We start from the raw sequence: 18965 nt of genomic DNA, 5'->3' as shown, positions 1-18965 counted from the left end.
AACCTATTTCGTCTCCTGAAAAGATCAAAATTTTGAAATGTTTGCGGCAACTCCGATCAGCGACTTTGGCTCTGTTGGATTTTTTCTCAATCTTTTCAGGGTACGAAATGGAAGTACAAAGTGTTCAAGGGACAATGGACGAAATGGGTTGCACCCGTTTCATCTAATGTATTTTCACAGTAAGCTACATATCTTCATTAACCCTGAAATTTATCAATTAAATTACTAATGAACTAGGCGACTTGAGTTACCAGTGCTTACTTTGGAATATCATTTTAGCTTTTGTGGGATATATTTGTTAATTCGTTAATTTGCTTTTGACTACAATTTTTTTGTTGTTGCATTTTTATCACTACCTTTTTGGTGGAAATATAATTGCATTTATGATTTAAATTTTAAATTGCCATAAATTATTTCACTTGTAACTTTTGTAAAACTTTTGGAAAGTGAAATTGATTGAACAAAGTTTATTTGAACAGAAAGTAGTATGTCTTTATTTTATTATGCTTAATTATATCTCTATTTTTATTTACTTTTTTCTGAATCCGCATGGTCACACTGAGCCGGTTTCCTGCAATTTTTATTTTTTTGAGTCTTTTATGACATCACAACCAAGTTTTGAATGCGAGACTCTCAAAGTAAAAACTTCGGGAAACTTGTCACTTTTTGAATTTTTTTTGTGTTAAATTGCCCTTGCTACTCTAGCAAGTGTTGTAGGTCTATCTTATTATCGACGAAATAAAAGTTTTCTTTTTTCGCTTTCTTTTCTAGGTTTGGTGGCTGTGCATTTTTAAGATTATGTTTTTCAAACAGTTTTATTGATGCATATTTTAAACCTTTTGGTTTTGTCATCTTCTCCTTTTGTTGGTGTAAAATTTGTGTGATTACTTTATCGTTCTCTACATGTTCGCGCCAGCAAAGAAAAATAAATTGAATTGAATTGAAATTGATATACAAAAAACCTTTTTATTTTACTCCCTTAATTCACTTTCTGAAACTATGGGTGCCCAAGATTGCTAGTTAGGTGTATAGAAAAATGTGATCGAGCAAACAAGGCAAGCAAGAAAATTTTACAAAAATACATATAAAATTAAATGTTTTAATACTACAAGCCGAAAAATGCTGCAGACAAAATATGTGTGAATGTTAATGACAAATAATAAAATAATTGATTGACCGAAAAAAAAGGAAGTGGCTATTTTTCTACACTTAATGCCATGGATACAATAAGGTGTTGCCAGAGTTAGGATTAAAGTTAAGAAGGGTTAAGGTACCGGTAAGGGTTAGAGTTAGGAATAAGATTAGGGTTTTGATCTTTGCCTAGGACTAAAAAAAATTTCAAAAATACAAGTTTTTATTTTCAAACAGCATTAAACTTTTCTCAAATTAGGGCAGAATTCCTTATCTGGCAACACTATTGAGGCTATTATTACACTATAGCAACAGCCAAAAAAACTCAGCCCTGGTGGACCCTCAGCCGGGGGGGTTGGGAAGCAGTAAATACAGCTTGCATGATTTAAGCTATTCATTATTGAGATTTTGCAGCAGCTTTAAACAGTCAAAACACATTAAACAGACTAAAATCAGTCGGCACCTAAACAACCCTAGGCCCTACCTTTCCGGAGGGCACAGGCGGCTGACAATGACATGGCCCTGACTGTAACTGCACTTTTTGAGAGAGAAACCTTTTATTTTGTCTGTTGCGAAAAATAGTATACGGTACAAACATATATATATATATTTAACAACAGACAGAAAAGCAGCGAAAGACTACATTAGTCATCGAGTCAGCTGCATCTTGATCAAAGCGAAAGTGTGCGCTGCGCTTTGTTCCATACTCAATACTGATGTTGTTCTAACAAAAACATAACGAGCATAAAATGTAGATATTAAACTCATGTTCAGCAAACGTTTCGAAAACTATTGAATTCTCTCTTCAGTGGTACAAATGTGAAGTGTTGTTTTTGATTGACAATTAGCTTTTCTTTGGTTATGTTTTATTTCAAGCTGTTAGTAGTTTTCTTTTATTTGCAAGGGGGATTAAGAATTAAAACTTTGCCAAAAAGTTTGTTTGTTTGTTTATCTTTATCCTGCATTACGGGAAAGCGGACTTGTGCGCTATGCATCGGTGTACGCCTTCCGACATACACCTGACCCACGCTGCAGCCGACGGCAATGTCTGTTTCCGATTGTCTACTCTACTTATGACTTAAATTTGGTACTACCCATTACTCGAAATCGATTACTAGGTAGAGGCAATTATCGTTACGTCTCTTGCCCAGAGAAACAACAGCAAGTGCGGGTGGCTGGAGTCGAACATGCAGGCTCTCGACTGCGAGCCCAACGCGCTAACCACTCGGCCACGGCTGCCGACAAGTACAGTAGAATTCGCCAATAGTGACTTTGGCTATAGTGACACTTCGCCTATAGTGACACCTGTTGCAAAGTCCCGTTTGCAAACCATATGTTTTGCATAGAAATGACTTGGCCTATAGTGACTTCGTGTATAAGAACACTTTGCTTACAGTGACACCACATTTCTGTCCCTTGGGCTCAAAAATTTCCGTATAAGGACACTTTGCGGTGTATTTCCAGTTTAAGTTGGAATCATATTTTGTCCTGATCAGCATTCGCCAGTTCCCAGCCAGCAAATCCATCTTTTTACATTGATTTAACGTATGCAAAGGTTGAACCATAAAGGATTGATTTGCTGACTGGGTTTGAATTAAACCAACATGGGATGCGCATGCGCAGATACTGCACAAGTGACGTTATCAACGACGTCATCATTCGTCTATAGTGACACTTTTTTCCGCGGTCCCTTCAGGTATCACTATAGGCGAATTCTACTGTAGTTGATTAATTATATATTGTATATCAAGAAATACTTAAACAAAAATCGAAGTCTATTCAGAGCCGAATTATCCCACCACCGTTCCCTCTTACCGGAGAAATTTTCTTGAGAGGCCTTTTCACTTTTAGTTTGATTGATTGATTGATTGATTTTATTTCGTTGTAGGTAAATATAATACAATAAATACAGCAATATTTGTAGAAGGCTTATTTGTAGAGGCTTTGAACCACTGACGTACGCTTAGTCACCGAAACCTTAAAATGCGTTGCTCAAATCCTTGACTCAAGCGCACACCCGGAGAATCGAAGCAACAACGCGGCTTGATCTTGAAGTTACTTTGCTGGTGAAGCGCCCCTGAAATATTGTGGAGTCAATGTCGAATGTTTTCGATCGCAGCTTACAATCCGTGTGTAACATAGAATAATAATACTGTATAAGTGTATATAGATGCGTGATAAGCTAAAACAAATTGAAGCATGGCCGCTAGTGGGCAGACTTTAACGAAAATTACTGCATTGTCTGAGTATTCACAACCTTAATTTTCTGAACACATTTTATAACTTTAGATGTGTTTTAAAATGAGTCATAATCAATATATTTCAATATACGGTACATAGGCCTATTAATGTAGCCTAACGTAAAGTTGTCTATGTAACTACAGATAGCTTAGAGTTTAACTTTCAGGTTCAGCGCAGCCAGATAGGCAGGCTACCTAGGCGTAAATTGGAGAAGTTTTATAGTCGTTGAAAACAACATGAAGCTTTTTTTTGAACTTATGTTTTTTAGAAATGCAATAGAAAAAGTTGTTGTAAAATGAAAATGCTTTGGGGGAATCTTCAAAGCGACAGTAAGAAATTTCATTGCTTTACAGCCCAACATTAACAGCTATATTTTCCAACTGCAAATATGCTATTCAGCTTAATCTGCAACGATATTGCAATAGCCCAGATATAAGACTGATTGATCGGTAGATAACAAAACAATTAACATTCCATAAAGCTAACAAGTCAAATAGTCCATGCGTAGAGTAGGGCTGTCGTTGATGTAAGTTTCCACTGTCAACCGAAAATATCTGGCTGTAACCGCTTCAATAAATCTGTTAACGTAATGTTCCTCGCCGTTTTCTGGATTTGCTTCGAATATCTATAAAAGAAGTCCAAAAAAATAATTTAATTTAATAGGTGAAAAAAATTGAAGTGTAAAAACGTACAGAGAGAAGCAAAGACAACCCACTCCCCTCTAAAAAACAATAATATACTGAATTGATGTTTCTTCGCCTTTTAAAATGTTTTTTGCTTGCTCCACCTGCGCCAACGCATTCTTCCAGCCAACGACACAGCTAACAATTTTTTGTTGCGTAGGCTAACCCAAGGTTGATGTAAAAGCTGATCTATAAAATATTAGCCTATATAGTAGGGTGGATCGATGTAGGTGTGTAAAACACTTTTTTCCTCATTTTGCTTAGCTTGGGGTTGGAAAACTTGCCATTGGGTGTATAGAACATTGTGTAAAAAAATTATTTCGATTGAACAAATTTTTGATCTGCCACCAGCCACTTGAAAAGTTACTATTTCCTTCTACATTAGGGTGGATCAATTTAGGGGGGTGTAAAACTTTTTTCCTCATTTTACTCAGCTTGGGTGGCCAAAACTTGCTAATGGGTATATAGAACACTGCGCTAAAACTATATTTCGATCAAACAAATTTTTGATTTGCAACCAGGCCATTACTCATTGACTAAAACCGCAAAAATAGCCTACAAAAAAAAATGAAAATGTATTTGAATTTGACGTTAGCATAGAGATTTATTGCAATGCAATGGAGATGATAATATGCATCAAACTTCCTCGTTTTAGATGAAATAGTCACGTTTCGATTCGAACTTGGGCATTTCTTGTCGTGATTCAATGCGTGAGCGTATAAATCCATCTCGCGAATTAACCTTTCACACCGCCGCTGAAGCTTCCGTCACCAACTTGACGCACCTTTCCACCACTTGCGTGTGACACGGAAATCGAGGAAATAAAAGTTCTGGAGTGTCCTTAGCTGCAATCATGTCTCCTAGTTTTTGGTCTCTCATATTTCTTGTCACAGGAGGCTCAGTGAGATCGAGAACCTGACAGTCAACCATATCGTAGTATTCGTTGGCGTCAAACTTTATGGGCGGAATGCAGAATCGTCGCATTGTTCTCTGTTCGCGATGTCTTGATCGAGCTTTCTGAATTCACTTATGTCCAAGCTCACGGATTATCTGCCTCTCATCTGTGATCATGGCCAACGTAATGTTTTCTGAGTGTGCAAAGTATCCATTTCTCTGGAGAACAGTATCGTGTATTTGCATTAGACATGTATTTGCACATCTGGATGGACTAACAGCTGGACCACGTGAATTTTTCTGTCCTCTTGGATAAGCTCTTGCTTTGTGTATGGAGCATCTTCCCAAAAAGTTGGAGAATATTCTTCTTTTTGCGTTTGAGACCGCCGCAGATCACGTTGTTACATCCAGGCACAGCAGCCAATGGATTGTGTGTTCATCGAGCGTTGTGAGGTCCACACTCCATATATCTGTCCTGGGGTCGATATGCAGGACATTGGTAGATAATGTGTTATGCAGTCTGAGATTCTGAGGCACATGCACAAGATGGTGAGTCGGTGAGGCCGCATTGAAACATGTTGCTGTTGAAATGGCCCACCCCAGTCAGCAAGCGATTGAGCTTTATCCATTCCTTCCGAGGTTGTTCTGCTCCGGCTGGAGTGTTGGTATTGGGAGGAACTGTGAATTGGGTTGGTCTCGCAACTTCTCTCCATTCACTGTTCCAAACTTCGGTAAGGTGGAAGTTGGACTTGTAGATATCTGCAGCATGTCCGGAAAAGGGGCGTCGAGATTTCAAGCGCTGGGGCTTTTGAGGGTGCGAATTTAGGACAATCTGGTTGAGGAGGTGGTCATCCCTTGACATAGCTTCTAAAACTAGACTGCGTACGTGATTTTCCCTCGCAGTCTACCTAGGGCGATGCCGGATAGCACAGGCAAAAAGTCGGCGAGAGTTGGAAGCAGGCAACCAGTGATTATTCTCATGGTGGTGTTGAGGGCAGTGTCAATTTTGCTAGTGTGTGCGCTGCGGCACCAAGTGGGGGAAGCATATTTGGAGGTGCTATAAACAAGTGCAAGAGCACTTGTACGGAGTGCAGATGTACTAGAACCCCAGGATGTTCCAGCTAAGCATCTCAGAAAGTTGTTGCGCGCTGATAGCTTAGCATGTAGGGCTTCAGCATGGTGTTTGTATATTAATTTTCGATCGAGATTCACTCCTAGGAAGGTGGGGCACGGGATGTGTGGGAGTGGGTTTCCGTTGAGACTGACAATGGGCGCGTAGATTCCATGTTACAAAGGTGAAAAGGTGTGACAGTGATCTTTGCCAGGCTCAGTTTCAGCATCCAAAGCTTCAGGTAGTCTGCGATTTGGGCCATGTCATCTGTAAGTGCTTCCTCTACCACAGGCCAGTACTTGTCAGAATGGAGTAGTGCCAGATCATCAGCATAGCCGTACTGGCGTGACGTAGTCTCTGGCATGTCACTGATGTAGATGTTAAATATAGTAGAGGGGATAGGCTAACCATGATCCTTGCGGAACACCGTTTCTTAAGCGGCTGGGCCGGCTGCACTGCCCATCACTTGTCTTCGGCAAAAAGGTCCGATTTGCCAGAATGTTGGCGAGAAATCGCACTACCTTTTTACCTGGGATCATGCGGAGAAGCTTTAGGGTTAGCCCTTGGTGACACACAGAATCATAGGCGGCAGTGAGGTCTACCAAGATTACTCCTGCTTTGTTGCCCTTCTCGAAACTTTTCTCTATATCTTCGGTCAGCTTGACTGCTTGATGAGTCGTACAGCGTCCGTGCCGAAATCCAACTTGTTCTTTTGGTAGTTGGAGATCGACAACTGGCTCGAGTCAAGTTAGCAGGAGCCGTACCAGGGTCTTATATGGGACGCAGAGTAGTGATATTGGACGATAGCTCTTGAATCATCAGCTGGCTTGTTTGGTTAGTAGTGCCACTGCAGTTGCTTTTCGACAGATTTTAGGTATGGTCTGGAGGGTAAGGCAAGCAGAATAGAAGCTTTTCAACCATGCCAAACATTTGGGACCACAGTGCCTTAAGAATTCTGGAGGGATATTATCGGGCCCTTGTGCTTTCCCACTTTTAACTTGTTTAATGACAGATGCAAGTTCTCTGGTGCTGAAGGGAGCTGACAAATGGCCATCTGAGCTTGGGGAGTTCCAGAGCCAGCTGCATTCCTGCTTCACTGCAAGGGCGTGCTTCTTATTTGCCACTTTACATTTGTCATTGGTAGTGATAATCCGTGAGCTTGGACTTAAGAGAATTCAGAATGCTCGATCAAGCCATCGTGAATAGAGAACAGTGCGACGATTCTGCATTCCGCCCATAAAGTTTGACGCCAAAGAATACTACGATATAGTTGACTATCAGGCTCTCAATCTTACGGAGACTCCTCTAACAAGAAACATGGGGAACAAAGAACTGCGAGACATGATTGCAGCTAAGGACACTCCAGAACTTTTATTTCCTTGATTTCCGTGTCACACGCAAGTGGTGGAAAGGTGCGTCAAGTTGGTGACGGAAGCTTCAGCGGCGGTGTGAAGGGTTAATTCGCGAGATGGATTTATACGCTCACGCATTGAATCACGACAAGAAATGCCCAAGTTCGAATCGAAACGTGACTATTTCATCTAAAATGAGGAAGTTTGATGCATATTATCATCTCCATTGCATTGCAATAAATCTCTATGCTAATATCAAATTCAAATATACATTTGCATGTATTTTTGCATTTTTAGTCGATAAGTAATGGCCTGGTTGCAGATCAAAAATTTGTTTGATCGAAATATAGTTCTAGCACAGTGTTCTATATGCCCAATCGCAAGTTTTGGCCACCCAAGCTAAGAAAAATGAGGAAAAAAGTTTTACACTCCCCTAAATTGATCCACCCTAATGTAGAAGGAAATAGTAAATTTTCAAGTGGCTGGTGGCAGATCAAGATGTCGTCAGATTACATTCTAATTTTGCACAATTCGTTTTAGTAGTAATTAGCAAGTTTTCCAACACCAAGCTAATAACAATTTTATAAAAAGTGTTTTCACTCCACCCTACTATATAGCCTACCGAACGTCTTTAAAACTGCTGGGAGAGAGAAATTATTAATTTAATAGGCTACAAGTACAATTTCTCACTAAAACTTAAGCTGACAATAATATAATCAAAGCGAAGTATCTTATAGTTACTTTGGGTTGTCTGTCTTGTTGTATCATGTGCAGAGTGTCTGATGTGTTCCCATAACCTATTGTGTACCCGGTCACCCACCAAGGCCTTTTCGGGTAGCCTTGGGTAACTACCCCAGTGATTGATTTTGGGGTCGTGAGGTCAACAAGAATCCACTCCCCACGATCTGCAACGTCACAACATAGCATTGAGATGTAAACGGTTCAATGTCGAAATATTCTATAATAGGGGGAAACTGGGGTTAGTTGAAAAGTTTTTTTCAAAGTGAAATTTAAAACAATTGGTGCATAACTTGACAAAATGAAGCGGCATAAATTATCCCCTGGGGCTTAAGTTATCAGTCACCTGTGGTGTCCTCTATCATACAACCAAAAAAAAGTATTGAGTCAAGTAAACTTTTAATGAAAAATTTAAAATAAACAAACATAATTGTTGAAATATTGTCAATCATTGATTGACGTTACAAAAAGTCTCTTATGAAAACATAATGATATATTGCATACCGGTACAATGCAGAAAACATTTGTCTTACAGCTTGCTCCTGGGAGCCACATTCCACCGGTTCCTGAGACAAGCGTCTCTTTATCCAATCTTCCAAAATGAGGAAGCCAGTCCGTGTTGTGGAATGATGAAGCGCTTATTTGTTCATCCCTCACTCTTCCATCCTGGAATCCGACACCGCAGTAGCTTCCTATGGAAGAAATTAAGAAAAACTACTTCATAATAAACGTTAACCCGAAGGGATATAAAAAGACTTCGTTACATGAGAAGAATATTGTGAACTAAAATTAGGTTATCATTACTTTCAAGAGAACAGCTATGGGAACCTTTAACCAGATTACTTAGCCTACTAACGGCCACTAGCTGTTTCTGTTTGAAGTTAGGCCTATAGGCTACCTCTCAGCCATGTTTAAACTATTATTATTTATTTGCGTCAGACAAAGCTGTCCATATCCAAGACAAAACAACGAAATAATACACAAACTGCAAATGCACAAAGGTCACAGAGAGCCACTTTGGATGTCGTCAGTTTAAGAGCTCACTAAATATCTACTGTTACAAATTTCCATACAATGAGCGTTGAAAGAGTTGAAAGTATTCAGAACGATAAAAACAATCAGATGACATCAGGTCTGCTATAAAGCGATTTGTGGAGTAGGCTATAGCCTATGCAACGGTTGATAAACGAAAACATGTTTTTCCTCAATAAAGCATCAAACATTGTTATATTATTCATTACTTGATATTCACGGGCACTGACATAACAAGACAAATTGTGCATTATTCTGAAAGAATCATTGTAAGCAACACGTAATCGTAAATTAAGAGAATATTTATTTAAATTTTGATCAGGAACTTTAATTTCGTCAGCGGAAATTCAGATTTGGATGCAAAACTTTTCCTATGAAATTATGTTCAACTTGATCGCATTTAAGAATAAAAAACATTAAGAATGCAACTAATATGGACGTAAGACATTTTAGACACTTAGTAGGCTACTAACGGTTGAGATGAAAAACCAGATTTATTCTAGACTAGCTTATAATGTCAATATTTGGTTGGGAAAAGTTAGTGCGCTACCTCTGTCTCCACAGTTTGAACGAATGACAATAAAAAGAAAATTATTTTATGAATTTTGATAAATAATAATCTGTAACAAATTTTCACAACTTATAAAGCCCCAAACTTTTAACAAACAAATTTGCACTTACGGACACAGTGTGGGGGGTTCTCTGTCCACTTTCCATTGTTGTGGCAAATAACTGTCTTTTCCGTTAATCCATCTGTTCCGTGGATCTCGTATCCTCCGCGACACCAGTAAGTCATGTTAGCAGAGACTTTCAGCTTTGTGAGGTCGGTAGATGCAGTTACATACTTCGGGACGAGGGGGACGAGACACGTTTTCGCTGCAACATTGAACTACTGTAACCCTAACAATGTTGTGAAGACATGATAGGACACATTATGAGTTAATGGAAAATTCGTGCAGTTTCATGCTCAAAGCGTCATCGTGTGAAAACTTTAATTCATAAACGGATATAACTTGTCAAACTAACTCGCACAGTTTTGCTCTATAAGTGGTTTGCTGTGGCTTCACAAAACCATATCTTCATTTCTTTCAAAAACTTTTATTAACTCCAGTGATATTTTAGTTTTTAAACGACTGCAGATTCGCAGATGAACCGCAATTGAAAGCTTGCAGCACTGACAGCTGCAAAAGGGGAAAATCTTGCATCTGTGGAATGTAGCCTAAAAGATAATTGTGGAAGAGAATTAGGTTGCATAGTTAAATGGATGACTGGGCCTATCATTTACAACCTCAAGCCACAGGTAGGTTACTGTGCGCTAATTGGAAACCATAGGCGATGAAGTTATAGGCGCCTTAAATCTTTAAACAACGACAGCTGCATGAGTTTTGCACCTGGTTTTGCATAGAATTTTTTCACAAATAGACAATCTTCAACATGGATATCTCGTTAATAGCAGAAGTGTAAACTGTACAGGAGTCTCGAGTTTCTGCCGGAGTCGGAGTGGAGCTGGAATGTGAAATTCTTGTCAAAAAACAGGAGCCAGAGTCTCATTTTTTAGCTAGTTGATACTTTTAGCTTGAAATAATGTGAATGTAAACTTCAAGTGCTTGGGGCAGTTGTTATTTTTGTGTATGTTGCTTCTATGGTTTCCTTTTGCAATAATGTTTTACTCGGATATTCTAAATGTAATGTGAAAGTCTATTCTCACGTTTCACTTATTCTCACTTCCTCCACGACCTGGGTCGACACATTGTCGTCGTGTGGAGGCTTGCGAGCACCGAGGAATCTGTCAGGCAAACAAGGTCATAGAACTCCCATACTTGATTTGACTACAGATGAGCTGCCAGTCCAAGATTGACCCAACCCCGCATCACGCCAAAGCTTATATATACTTTCATACATTACGTCTACGTTACCATAGCAATGGGGTACGCGTTTATCCCAAGCTCTATTTTCTTGGCAGGTCATTAACACTTCATTCTTTTCCGTCCTGACATCGGTGTAGAAATCCTTGCGGCACTTGATGACAATGTTTTCCTCAACAGAGGCCGCGTTGGAAGCGGAATAGATGAGGCCGTTCTCTACAGACGCTGGCACGATGCAAGTTATGGCTGAACGATAATGAAGTTTACAGGAATGAATTTTTTTAAAGTATTGCGAAGATAAATAAAGTCTAAGCGAATCTAACAAAATACCAGTCATGCTGATTTTGTTTTTACAAATTTTCAATGACCTATCATAGCTTAGCGTATTGTATTTATTTCTGAATTCCATTCAATTTTTCCAACAAGATTCTTCACAACGTTTTCGAAGCCAAGTATTATTTGGTGATTATAAAAATGATTTAAAATATGAGCAGGACCTTCTTCCTCTACTGTGCGTTCATCTTCATCCATTCTAGGTGGAGATGCTATTGCGCTCAATATGCTCACTGTACCTGTTCAACATAATGAAACTTGCATTAGTTTGTGGAATGCTGAAACTTATTAGTGCTTTACTTTTGAGACGGTTGATTTTGTCATGTAAAATTTTTATTCTACCACCGAGCATACACATTACAATCATTAGCTTATTAACATCCCCCCTAGCACTATACTACACATTATCAGCAAGTTTATCTACCTGATACTTGTTCATAAGATATTCATATACAAACATTGTGATGTCAAAATTACTTGAGATCCACACTTTGTGACATCATTTATAGGGCCTACCTGTCATCAAACATTACGTTTTTAAACAAAAGTGATTATTCATAAACTCATCAGTTTCTTCTTGCCAGGAAGAAGAATCTTGATTTTCTGCTCTACCGAGGTCCAGCATAGGTTTGTTTCTGATTTTCTTGATAGGGAATCAAACTCGGACTCTATGAAGGTTTTGGATGACATACGACGATCCGGAATCGAACTCAGGTTCACCCATTGAGATGCAGTTATCTATTTAAAGACGTTGATGTCTCTGCTTGAACAAAACTGTCCCTTGACAAAGGAATGTTCGACCCTGAGCCTATGGACGGGGGTTCGATACCACGTCGTTGTCGGGCCACAGCAAACATGCCCTTGAATTTTCTTGAATTTCATTCCTGTCAACCACTCAACATTCAGGAAAGAATTCCGAGTAGTAGTGTGTTGAGTGCTGTCTGTATATGGCTACACTGAAACTGGCTGTCTTGTGGTACAGACAACAACGTACATCCACCATGAGTAAAGCACTGTATAAAAAGGAACAGTATTTTTATTATTAAAAAGAAATATTTAAAAAGTAAACCTGTTAGCTCCGTCAATTGTTCCCTGATGCTTTCCTCATATTGAAGCTCACACCCGCACACCCCTGGTTTTCCTGGGGGCCCCGGTTCCCCCTTTTCCATGGCGGGGAAGCAAATCTCAGGGGTGGTGGTTGAAACATAAAGGAAAAGAAGTTGCAGCTTTATGCACTTGTAAAAAGTCATATTTTATTATGACATAACAATGCCATACGTTGCCTTTGCCATGCATAGGAAAAAGAAATACAACATGCTCAGTTAACAAATTGATCTTTTTTTACATTGATCCAACCTCTAAAGACATTGAATCAAAGTAAAAAGAGCAAATTTTGCTGGTTGGATAGTCTACTTGTTATTTGTTGATTTTACTAAAGCAGATGCTGCTTTTATGACTTGTAATGGTTTGTTTGGTTGGTTGGTTGGTTGGTTTTGAATCTTTATCCTCGGACTGACAAAGCCTTGATAGGTTGTTCCTGGTAGTTTCGCATTCTTGTAGAGGCTCTTGACGCAGGGCCGGTTACCAAGATTGGCAGAGTGAAGTTTTTCGATTGTTGAAGTGTTGGTGCCGGGGAATTATTCCATTCATTAGGTGCCGCTGGATGGAGAGCACTTCTTAACGTGCGTTGCTCAAGCGCACACCCCGAGAGTCGAACCAGCGCCGCTTGATCTTGAGGCGGGCGCGTAACCACTTGGGTAGCTAGAAGCCTGAGAGGGAGTTTTCCCAAAAGATAATGTTTCAGCATTTTTGCAATCTATGTTGGTCCTGTTTGTTATTCAAAGCTAGTTTTGATATTATCTGTGTGGTTGCAACTGATCTACTGTATCTGAACGGGTTTAAAATTTACAAGATTTTTTTTTGGATTACCATGACAACAGCACCGCAGCTTCTCTAAGTTCAAATCAAGGATGAAAATTAATGACAACCAGGTCTGTGAGATTTGATACTAAAACCTTCTACTCTAACTTTGTGGTCCTTCAAAGTCCGACTCAGTTCGAACAATTGTTTGTTTTCTCTAACTTTTTCTAGATCGTTTTTTTCTCTAACTGTAATGATTGTTATACTGTACTTTAGAATCAAGAGATTCAATCAGAACTCCAACATCAAGGAAATCTGCATCGTTTATGAATCAAGCAAAAGCAAAGTTATACAACCTAATGGTGACAGTGGGCAACTGGGCAATCGAAACATCTTTTTTTCTTTTCCACAATTAGCTTTTTAGTAAAGAAGTTTGTTTAGTTTTGCTTCAAACTTTAATGTTTTCGTTCATTCAGTTCAAATGTTTGAATTATTGCAAGCAGAACACTTTCGAGATCAACAAAATCGTTAAAACCTGGGATTTCAGAATTGGGATCCTGGCCCGTCTTCCAATCTCTTCCTAATCTCTTTCTGTCCTTGCATCCCAACGTAACAAGCTGCGTATGCAATCATTTGTGGTTGTGAGAAGCAGCTTCATCTCGTTGGAACTCGATTGGTTGCAGAACTGGAATGATGGAACAGGTCTTAAATTTGTTTGTCAAGAATTCCTGTTCACCAAGTGCAGTTTTCGTTTCTAAACGTTGTTTCAACGTTAAGTAAACACAAGCATCAATCAAACGCAACAGACAATGACGTTCGTGTTGGAATGAGGTTTCCAAAGCGTTGGAATCCACTCCCTTGTTGCTGTAACTCGCAATTAAAATGTTTTGGAATGTAGCATCTGTCAAGGGACCCATGTTTCAGACACGTGAAGGTCTGGGTTTGATTCCATGTGAAGTCACACTTTCAACTGCAAAAATAAAATGCATTTCATCGGAGCGTTCCCAACAACAAGATTTCAGGAAAATATGAAATTAGTTTGGACACTAAAATCACTGGTTCTTTGGGTATTGCTTCGAGTAAATTTTTCTAATAAAGTGTTTTACTTTGTACAATTTTGGTAAAGGAGTCACTTTCTTCAACCACAGACATATACAACCAAGAAACCACACGGCATTTAACATAATATATTAAACTGAACATAAACTATAAACTACAAACGTTTTCGGCCATACACATGTTAGCCCTTTTCAAGTAACGAAAAACGTATTAATTCATCATATGATGCGATTTTGCCTCGCGGAATTAACCGCCATATGATGTGCCTTTCTCCCCTGATTTACTGTTTCATTCTTATGCATTTTCTTTTTTCAATTCATTGGTAGATCAGTTATTTATTTTCATTGTAGATGTAAAATCAGTTATTTTTCGTTACTCGAAAAAGGCTAACGTGCAGAGATGAGCACGGTACAATTTAATAGTACCGCACTACCGGTACTATTTTCAAAAAGTACCGCGGTACTCGGTACGGTACTCGGTACGGTACTCGGTACGGTACTCGGTACGGTACTCGGTACGGTACTCGGTACGGTACTCGGTACGGTACTCGGTACGGTACTCGGTACGGTACTCGGTACGGTACTCGGTACGGTACTCGGTACGGTACTCGGTACGGTACTCGGTACGGTACTCGGTACGGTACTCGGTACGGTACTCGGTACGGTACTCGGTACGGTACTCGGTACGGTACTCGGTACGGTACTCGGTACGGTACTCGGTACGGTACTCGGTACGGTACTCGGTACGGTACTCGGTACGGTACTCGGTACGGTACTCGGTACGGTACTCGGTACGGTACTCGGTACGGTACTCGGTACGGTACTCGGTACGGTACTCGGTACGGTACTCGGTACGGTACTCGGTACGGTACTCGGTACGGTACTCGGTACGGTACTCGGTACGGTACTCGGTACGGTACTCGGTACGGTACTCGGTACGGTACTCGGTACGGTACTCGGTACGGTACTCGGTACGGTACTCGGTACGGTACTCGGTACGGTACTCGGTACGGTACTCGGTACGGTACTCGGTACGGTACTCGGTACGGTACTCGGTACGGTACTCGGTACGGTACTCGGTACGGTACTCGGTACAGTACTTTTTTAAATACAAGTTACAAGACTTAGAATGATGAATTTTTTTTGTGATTGTAATCGAAATAATCTTACATTTAAAACCACAAATGCGATTCATCTCCATCCCAATTATATTAACAATAACACAGTAACAGCAACGCGCCATGACAATGCTCATATTCTACACAAAGACTGCTCAACCAGCCCTTTGGTAGGCACGCAAAGCTGAATGGAACAGATCGGAAAATAAAGTCACAAGTCTCTTGATTTTGCTCAGTATGAATGCATAAATTTAAGGTAGGCATATTAATACTTGTAAGTTTATAGACTTATAGTTAAGGGCCAACCCAACATGCCGTATAGAAAGCTATTGGAAATAAAGGCCATTCAACATCAGAGATGTAGAGTAATGAAAGTAGTGTTACTTAAGTAGCAATAACAACAAAAAAAACTGCGCCATTTTCGTTCATGATGATTTCTCTTCGGGCCATTTCCGTTCATGGATTAAATCGTTACGGAGTTAACATTGTTGAAAAAAAAGTACCGATAAAAGTACTGGGTATTTTGACCAAAACGTACTTGGTATTTAGGCAACCGGTACAAATTTCAAAAAGTACCCCGGTACCGGTACACAAAAAGTACCGCTGTACAATACCGCGGTACAATTGTACTCGGTACTGCCCACCTTTGCTAATATGTGTATGGCCGAAAACGTTTGTAGCTTATAGTTTATGTTCAGTTTAATATATTATGTTAAATGCCGTGTGGTTGCTTGGTTTTATCTGCCTATGTTTTACTTTGAACCGCCATTTAAGTTATAAAATAAATTATTTTGCTCCAAACAACTTGCCAAGCTCACGGTCATGGGTTGTATATGTTCAGCAATGCATCGTCATATTGAAAGTCATGTTGAAAGATTAAGGCTAAGTGGACGGGAAAGCAATGAAGCCAATCTTCGTGTCCACCTTCAGGCATGCCTTCAAGTGTCTTGCCAATGATGCAGTTGCAAATTAATTGATTGGTTTTTGCAAAAACTAAGAAGCAAAATAGAATACTTTCATCAAAACTCGCAGCATACCAAAGGAACCTTCACATTTCTAGTCAGGGAACAATGTTTAAAAAATAAAATAACTCAACCAACTGCATTCAGAAGCTGTGGGTCCATTATCCACTTATCGTTGTTGTTTGTTTAAACTCGCTCTCTTGCTAGGTACCCAAGGAGTCACATTTCTCTGTTCGCTATGTTTTCATGAAGGTGGCATTTATTTTTCACACAAAATCCGACCAATGTTTCAAAATTTAATTTGTTCCTAATTTCTATTTTCTGAGATGAAGGTTGTCGTTCTGTTCTCCGTCAGTTGACTTTTTATTGATGACGCATAAGCAATACAGTTGACTTTCTATTGATGACGCATAAGCAATACAGTTGACTTTCTATTGATGACGCATAAGCAATACAGTTGACTTTTTATTGATGACGCATAAGCAATGCAGCCATACACACTATTAAGTAATCATTCTTTATTACAAAAATACATGGAAAATCAGCAGAGCCCTATTGGCATATGCATTTCGCTGTACTGTAGAGCATCAATAGTGCCTTATTCAAATAGAATCACTATAAGTTATAAGTAATCACTAATCACTATTAAGTAAATAAATCAATAGTTTTTTTTCAAGTCTAAACCTTAAACCATTTGACCAGGTTAACACTCACAATGGTATTTCAAAAAAAAAAAATTTTTAATATAATTTATGTTGTGGAACCGGTTTTCATCCTATAGGATTCATCAGCAGAACTGGATCGAAACGAAAAAATTACAGAAGATTACTATCAGCACAACTAGCCCAAAAAAAACAAAAAAAAACGCAAATTTACATGTTAAATAAATAAAAAAATAAAAGTCACTGAATGTCCAAAACCTTCATATCCTTTATTCATCCTTTATTTATTGATTTATTTTCTTAATGATTGCTTTCTGTGTTAGGTTGATCGCCCATTTGAGGAAGTGTCATAGTACCTGATCACCTTTACCAGTTAGTTTTTCTCACTTTTGATCACTATTAAGTAACAATACATTCTGACGTCACATTAGTAAAAGCAAAACATAAAGAGTTTACGATTGGACATTACAGAAGTAGGAGCGCGTGGACGAGGAGGATCAGCAGGAGAGAAGAGCTGAAAACGCTCATTGTGACCGGTGATGAGATCTTAATTTGCTTTACTGTCAATCGAATTTGGCCTCCGCCCACGATTTAAGTTTAACTTTGCTAATGTTTGCTTTTCATGCTGGAAACGTGACATGAAATAAGTCTCCTATAGGTTGGGTACACAATAGTCAACGATTAAATTATAACCTTCCAGGTTTACTTAACGATCGACAACATTGTTTCAACGTATAAGGTGATGTTGCACTGGTGATTGCTGAGGTGCATGCAAACCTGTTGCCTTCTGCGTCTATTGGTGGTTATGAAAGTTCAGCAATGTTTAAATGAGGCATTGCATGCAGTCTATATATCTAAGCTGTAACAAGTGATCATTTCGTAAGTGCAATTGCAAAGTGCCTGAGACAAGCCATCTAAACAGAGCAATAATTATAACCAACGAAACATACTTAGTTTGCAACAGCAGTTGTTGTACTGCAAGTGATTGTTAGAAAAAGGTAGCTTATCTCTAAGCAGTGGTAGATTATAACTTAATCTGTAGCTTGAACCAAACAATGTGGACAAATATGAAATATTGGTCTTGGAGATGTTTGACAATCAGAGCATTTTATTTTAACTAAGACAAAAAAGTACCAGCTATAAGTTGTATAAGGTAATAGGGCAACACGCCAAGAATCTGAAAAGATTTAACTTAAGATTGAAACTTGCATGAAAAGTTGTTGAAATAGTAAGAATCCTTGTTTGCTTCATTTATAATATGTTCCAATAAAGAATGAATGTTAAGCAACAATCAAGAGTAGCGATCCTTCAGTTATAGAACAATCGCATACTTCTGTATGTGTAGTCAATCATTTAAAACCATATAAATTTTGACTAGTGCCGAGCGGTGAGACCTTTTGGCCAACTCTTAAATGCGGTGGTTCGACAATCGACATGCGGCTGTGTCTCAGCCAGACACAATTACATGACAAATCCGTCGTCGTAAAAGTCTTTGGCGTCGAGAGTCCATCCTTCACCATCGAATGTTGGTTACAATGCTCACTGCCCATTTGATGAAATAGAAAGTACAAAAAGTATTTCACAAAGAGTCGGTCATCACAGGTTAAAGATTGAGGCCGATTGTCCAACCTTTCATTATTCTATGTTATCGAATAATGAATATTGTTATCGATTTTTCTGTGTTTGTTTGGTTGGCTACTGCAGAGCAGTCAGTCATCGGTCACACTGTCTCAGACAACATTCTGTATGGTGAACATAAAACAATGCAATCCACTCTGCTACCAAGAAGAAACCGCCTTCCCCACCACCAACAGGAGCAGCTGACTCGATGACTGTATTCATCTGTAATTACATTTCGTGATGTTACCACGATAGACGCGAAATAAAGTGATTGTTATTGTTCTGAATAGAGTGTATAGGATTGA

At 39.2% G+C, this 18965-nt stretch overlaps 2 protein-coding genes across 2 annotated transcripts; both read right to left on the bottom strand.

Annotated features, from left to right (window-relative positions):
• Positions 1-3668: 3668 nt before the first annotated feature.
• Positions 3669-12630, bottom strand: LOC145768308 (neuropilin-2-like). The gene is made up of 7 exons (XM_082579787.1): positions 12450-12630; positions 11545-11619; positions 11099-11293; positions 9864-10058; positions 8684-8842; positions 8154-8317; positions 3669-3997 (listed from the first exon to the last, which is right to left on the bottom strand). The coding sequence occupies exons 1-7, from the start codon at positions 12628-12630 to the stop codon at positions 3854-3856; spliced, it is 1113 nt and encodes a 370-aa protein (XP_082435913.1). The 3' UTR covers positions 3669-3853.
• A 1065-nt stretch (positions 12631-13695) lies between these two features.
• Positions 13696-18882, bottom strand: LOC145768307 (uncharacterized). The gene is made up of 3 exons (XM_082579786.1): positions 18815-18882; positions 14755-15397; positions 13696-13857 (listed from the first exon to the last, which is right to left on the bottom strand). The coding sequence occupies exons 1-3, from the start codon at positions 18880-18882 to the stop codon at positions 13696-13698; spliced, it is 873 nt and encodes a 290-aa protein (XP_082435912.1).
• Between the last annotated feature and the right edge of the window lie 83 nt (positions 18883-18965).

Source organism: Aplidium turbinatum, chromosome 4, assembly GCF_918807975.1.
Source record: "Aplidium turbinatum chromosome 4, kaAplTurb1.1, whole genome shotgun sequence".
NCBI classification, from domain to species: domain Eukaryota; kingdom Metazoa; phylum Chordata; class Ascidiacea; order Aplousobranchia; family Polyclinidae; genus Aplidium; species Aplidium turbinatum.
Note: the sequence above shows the minus strand (reverse complement) of the source record. Positions and strands in the feature narration are given on the sequence as shown.

Bases quoted from the DNA above. Each gene is read 5' to 3' on its own strand.
- LOC145768307 (XM_082579786.1), bottom strand. From the start codon at position 18,882: ATGAATACAGTCATCGAGTCAGCTGCTCCTGTTGGTGGTGGGGAAGGC. The intron at 15,398-18,814 runs GTGGATTGCATT...TATTTAAAAAAG, and splicing joins GGTTTCTTCTTGGTAGCAGA to TACTGTACCGAGTACCGTAC. The intron at 13,858-14,754 runs GTACTTTTTGAA...TTGCATACGCAG, and splicing joins GTACCGTACCGAGTACCGCG to CTTGTTACGTTGGGATGCAA.
- LOC145768308 (XM_082579787.1), bottom strand. From the start codon at position 12,630: ATGACTTTTTACAAGTGCATAAAGCTGCAACTTCTTTTCCTTTATGTT. The intron at 8,843-9,863 runs GTAAGTGCAAAT...TTTCTTCCATAG, and splicing joins GAACCCCCCACACTGTGTCC to GAAGCTACTGCGGTGTCGGA. The intron at 3,998-8,153 runs GTAACTATAAGA...CTTCTTTTATAG, and splicing joins AACAAGACAGACAACCCAAA to ATATTCGAAGCAAATCCAGA.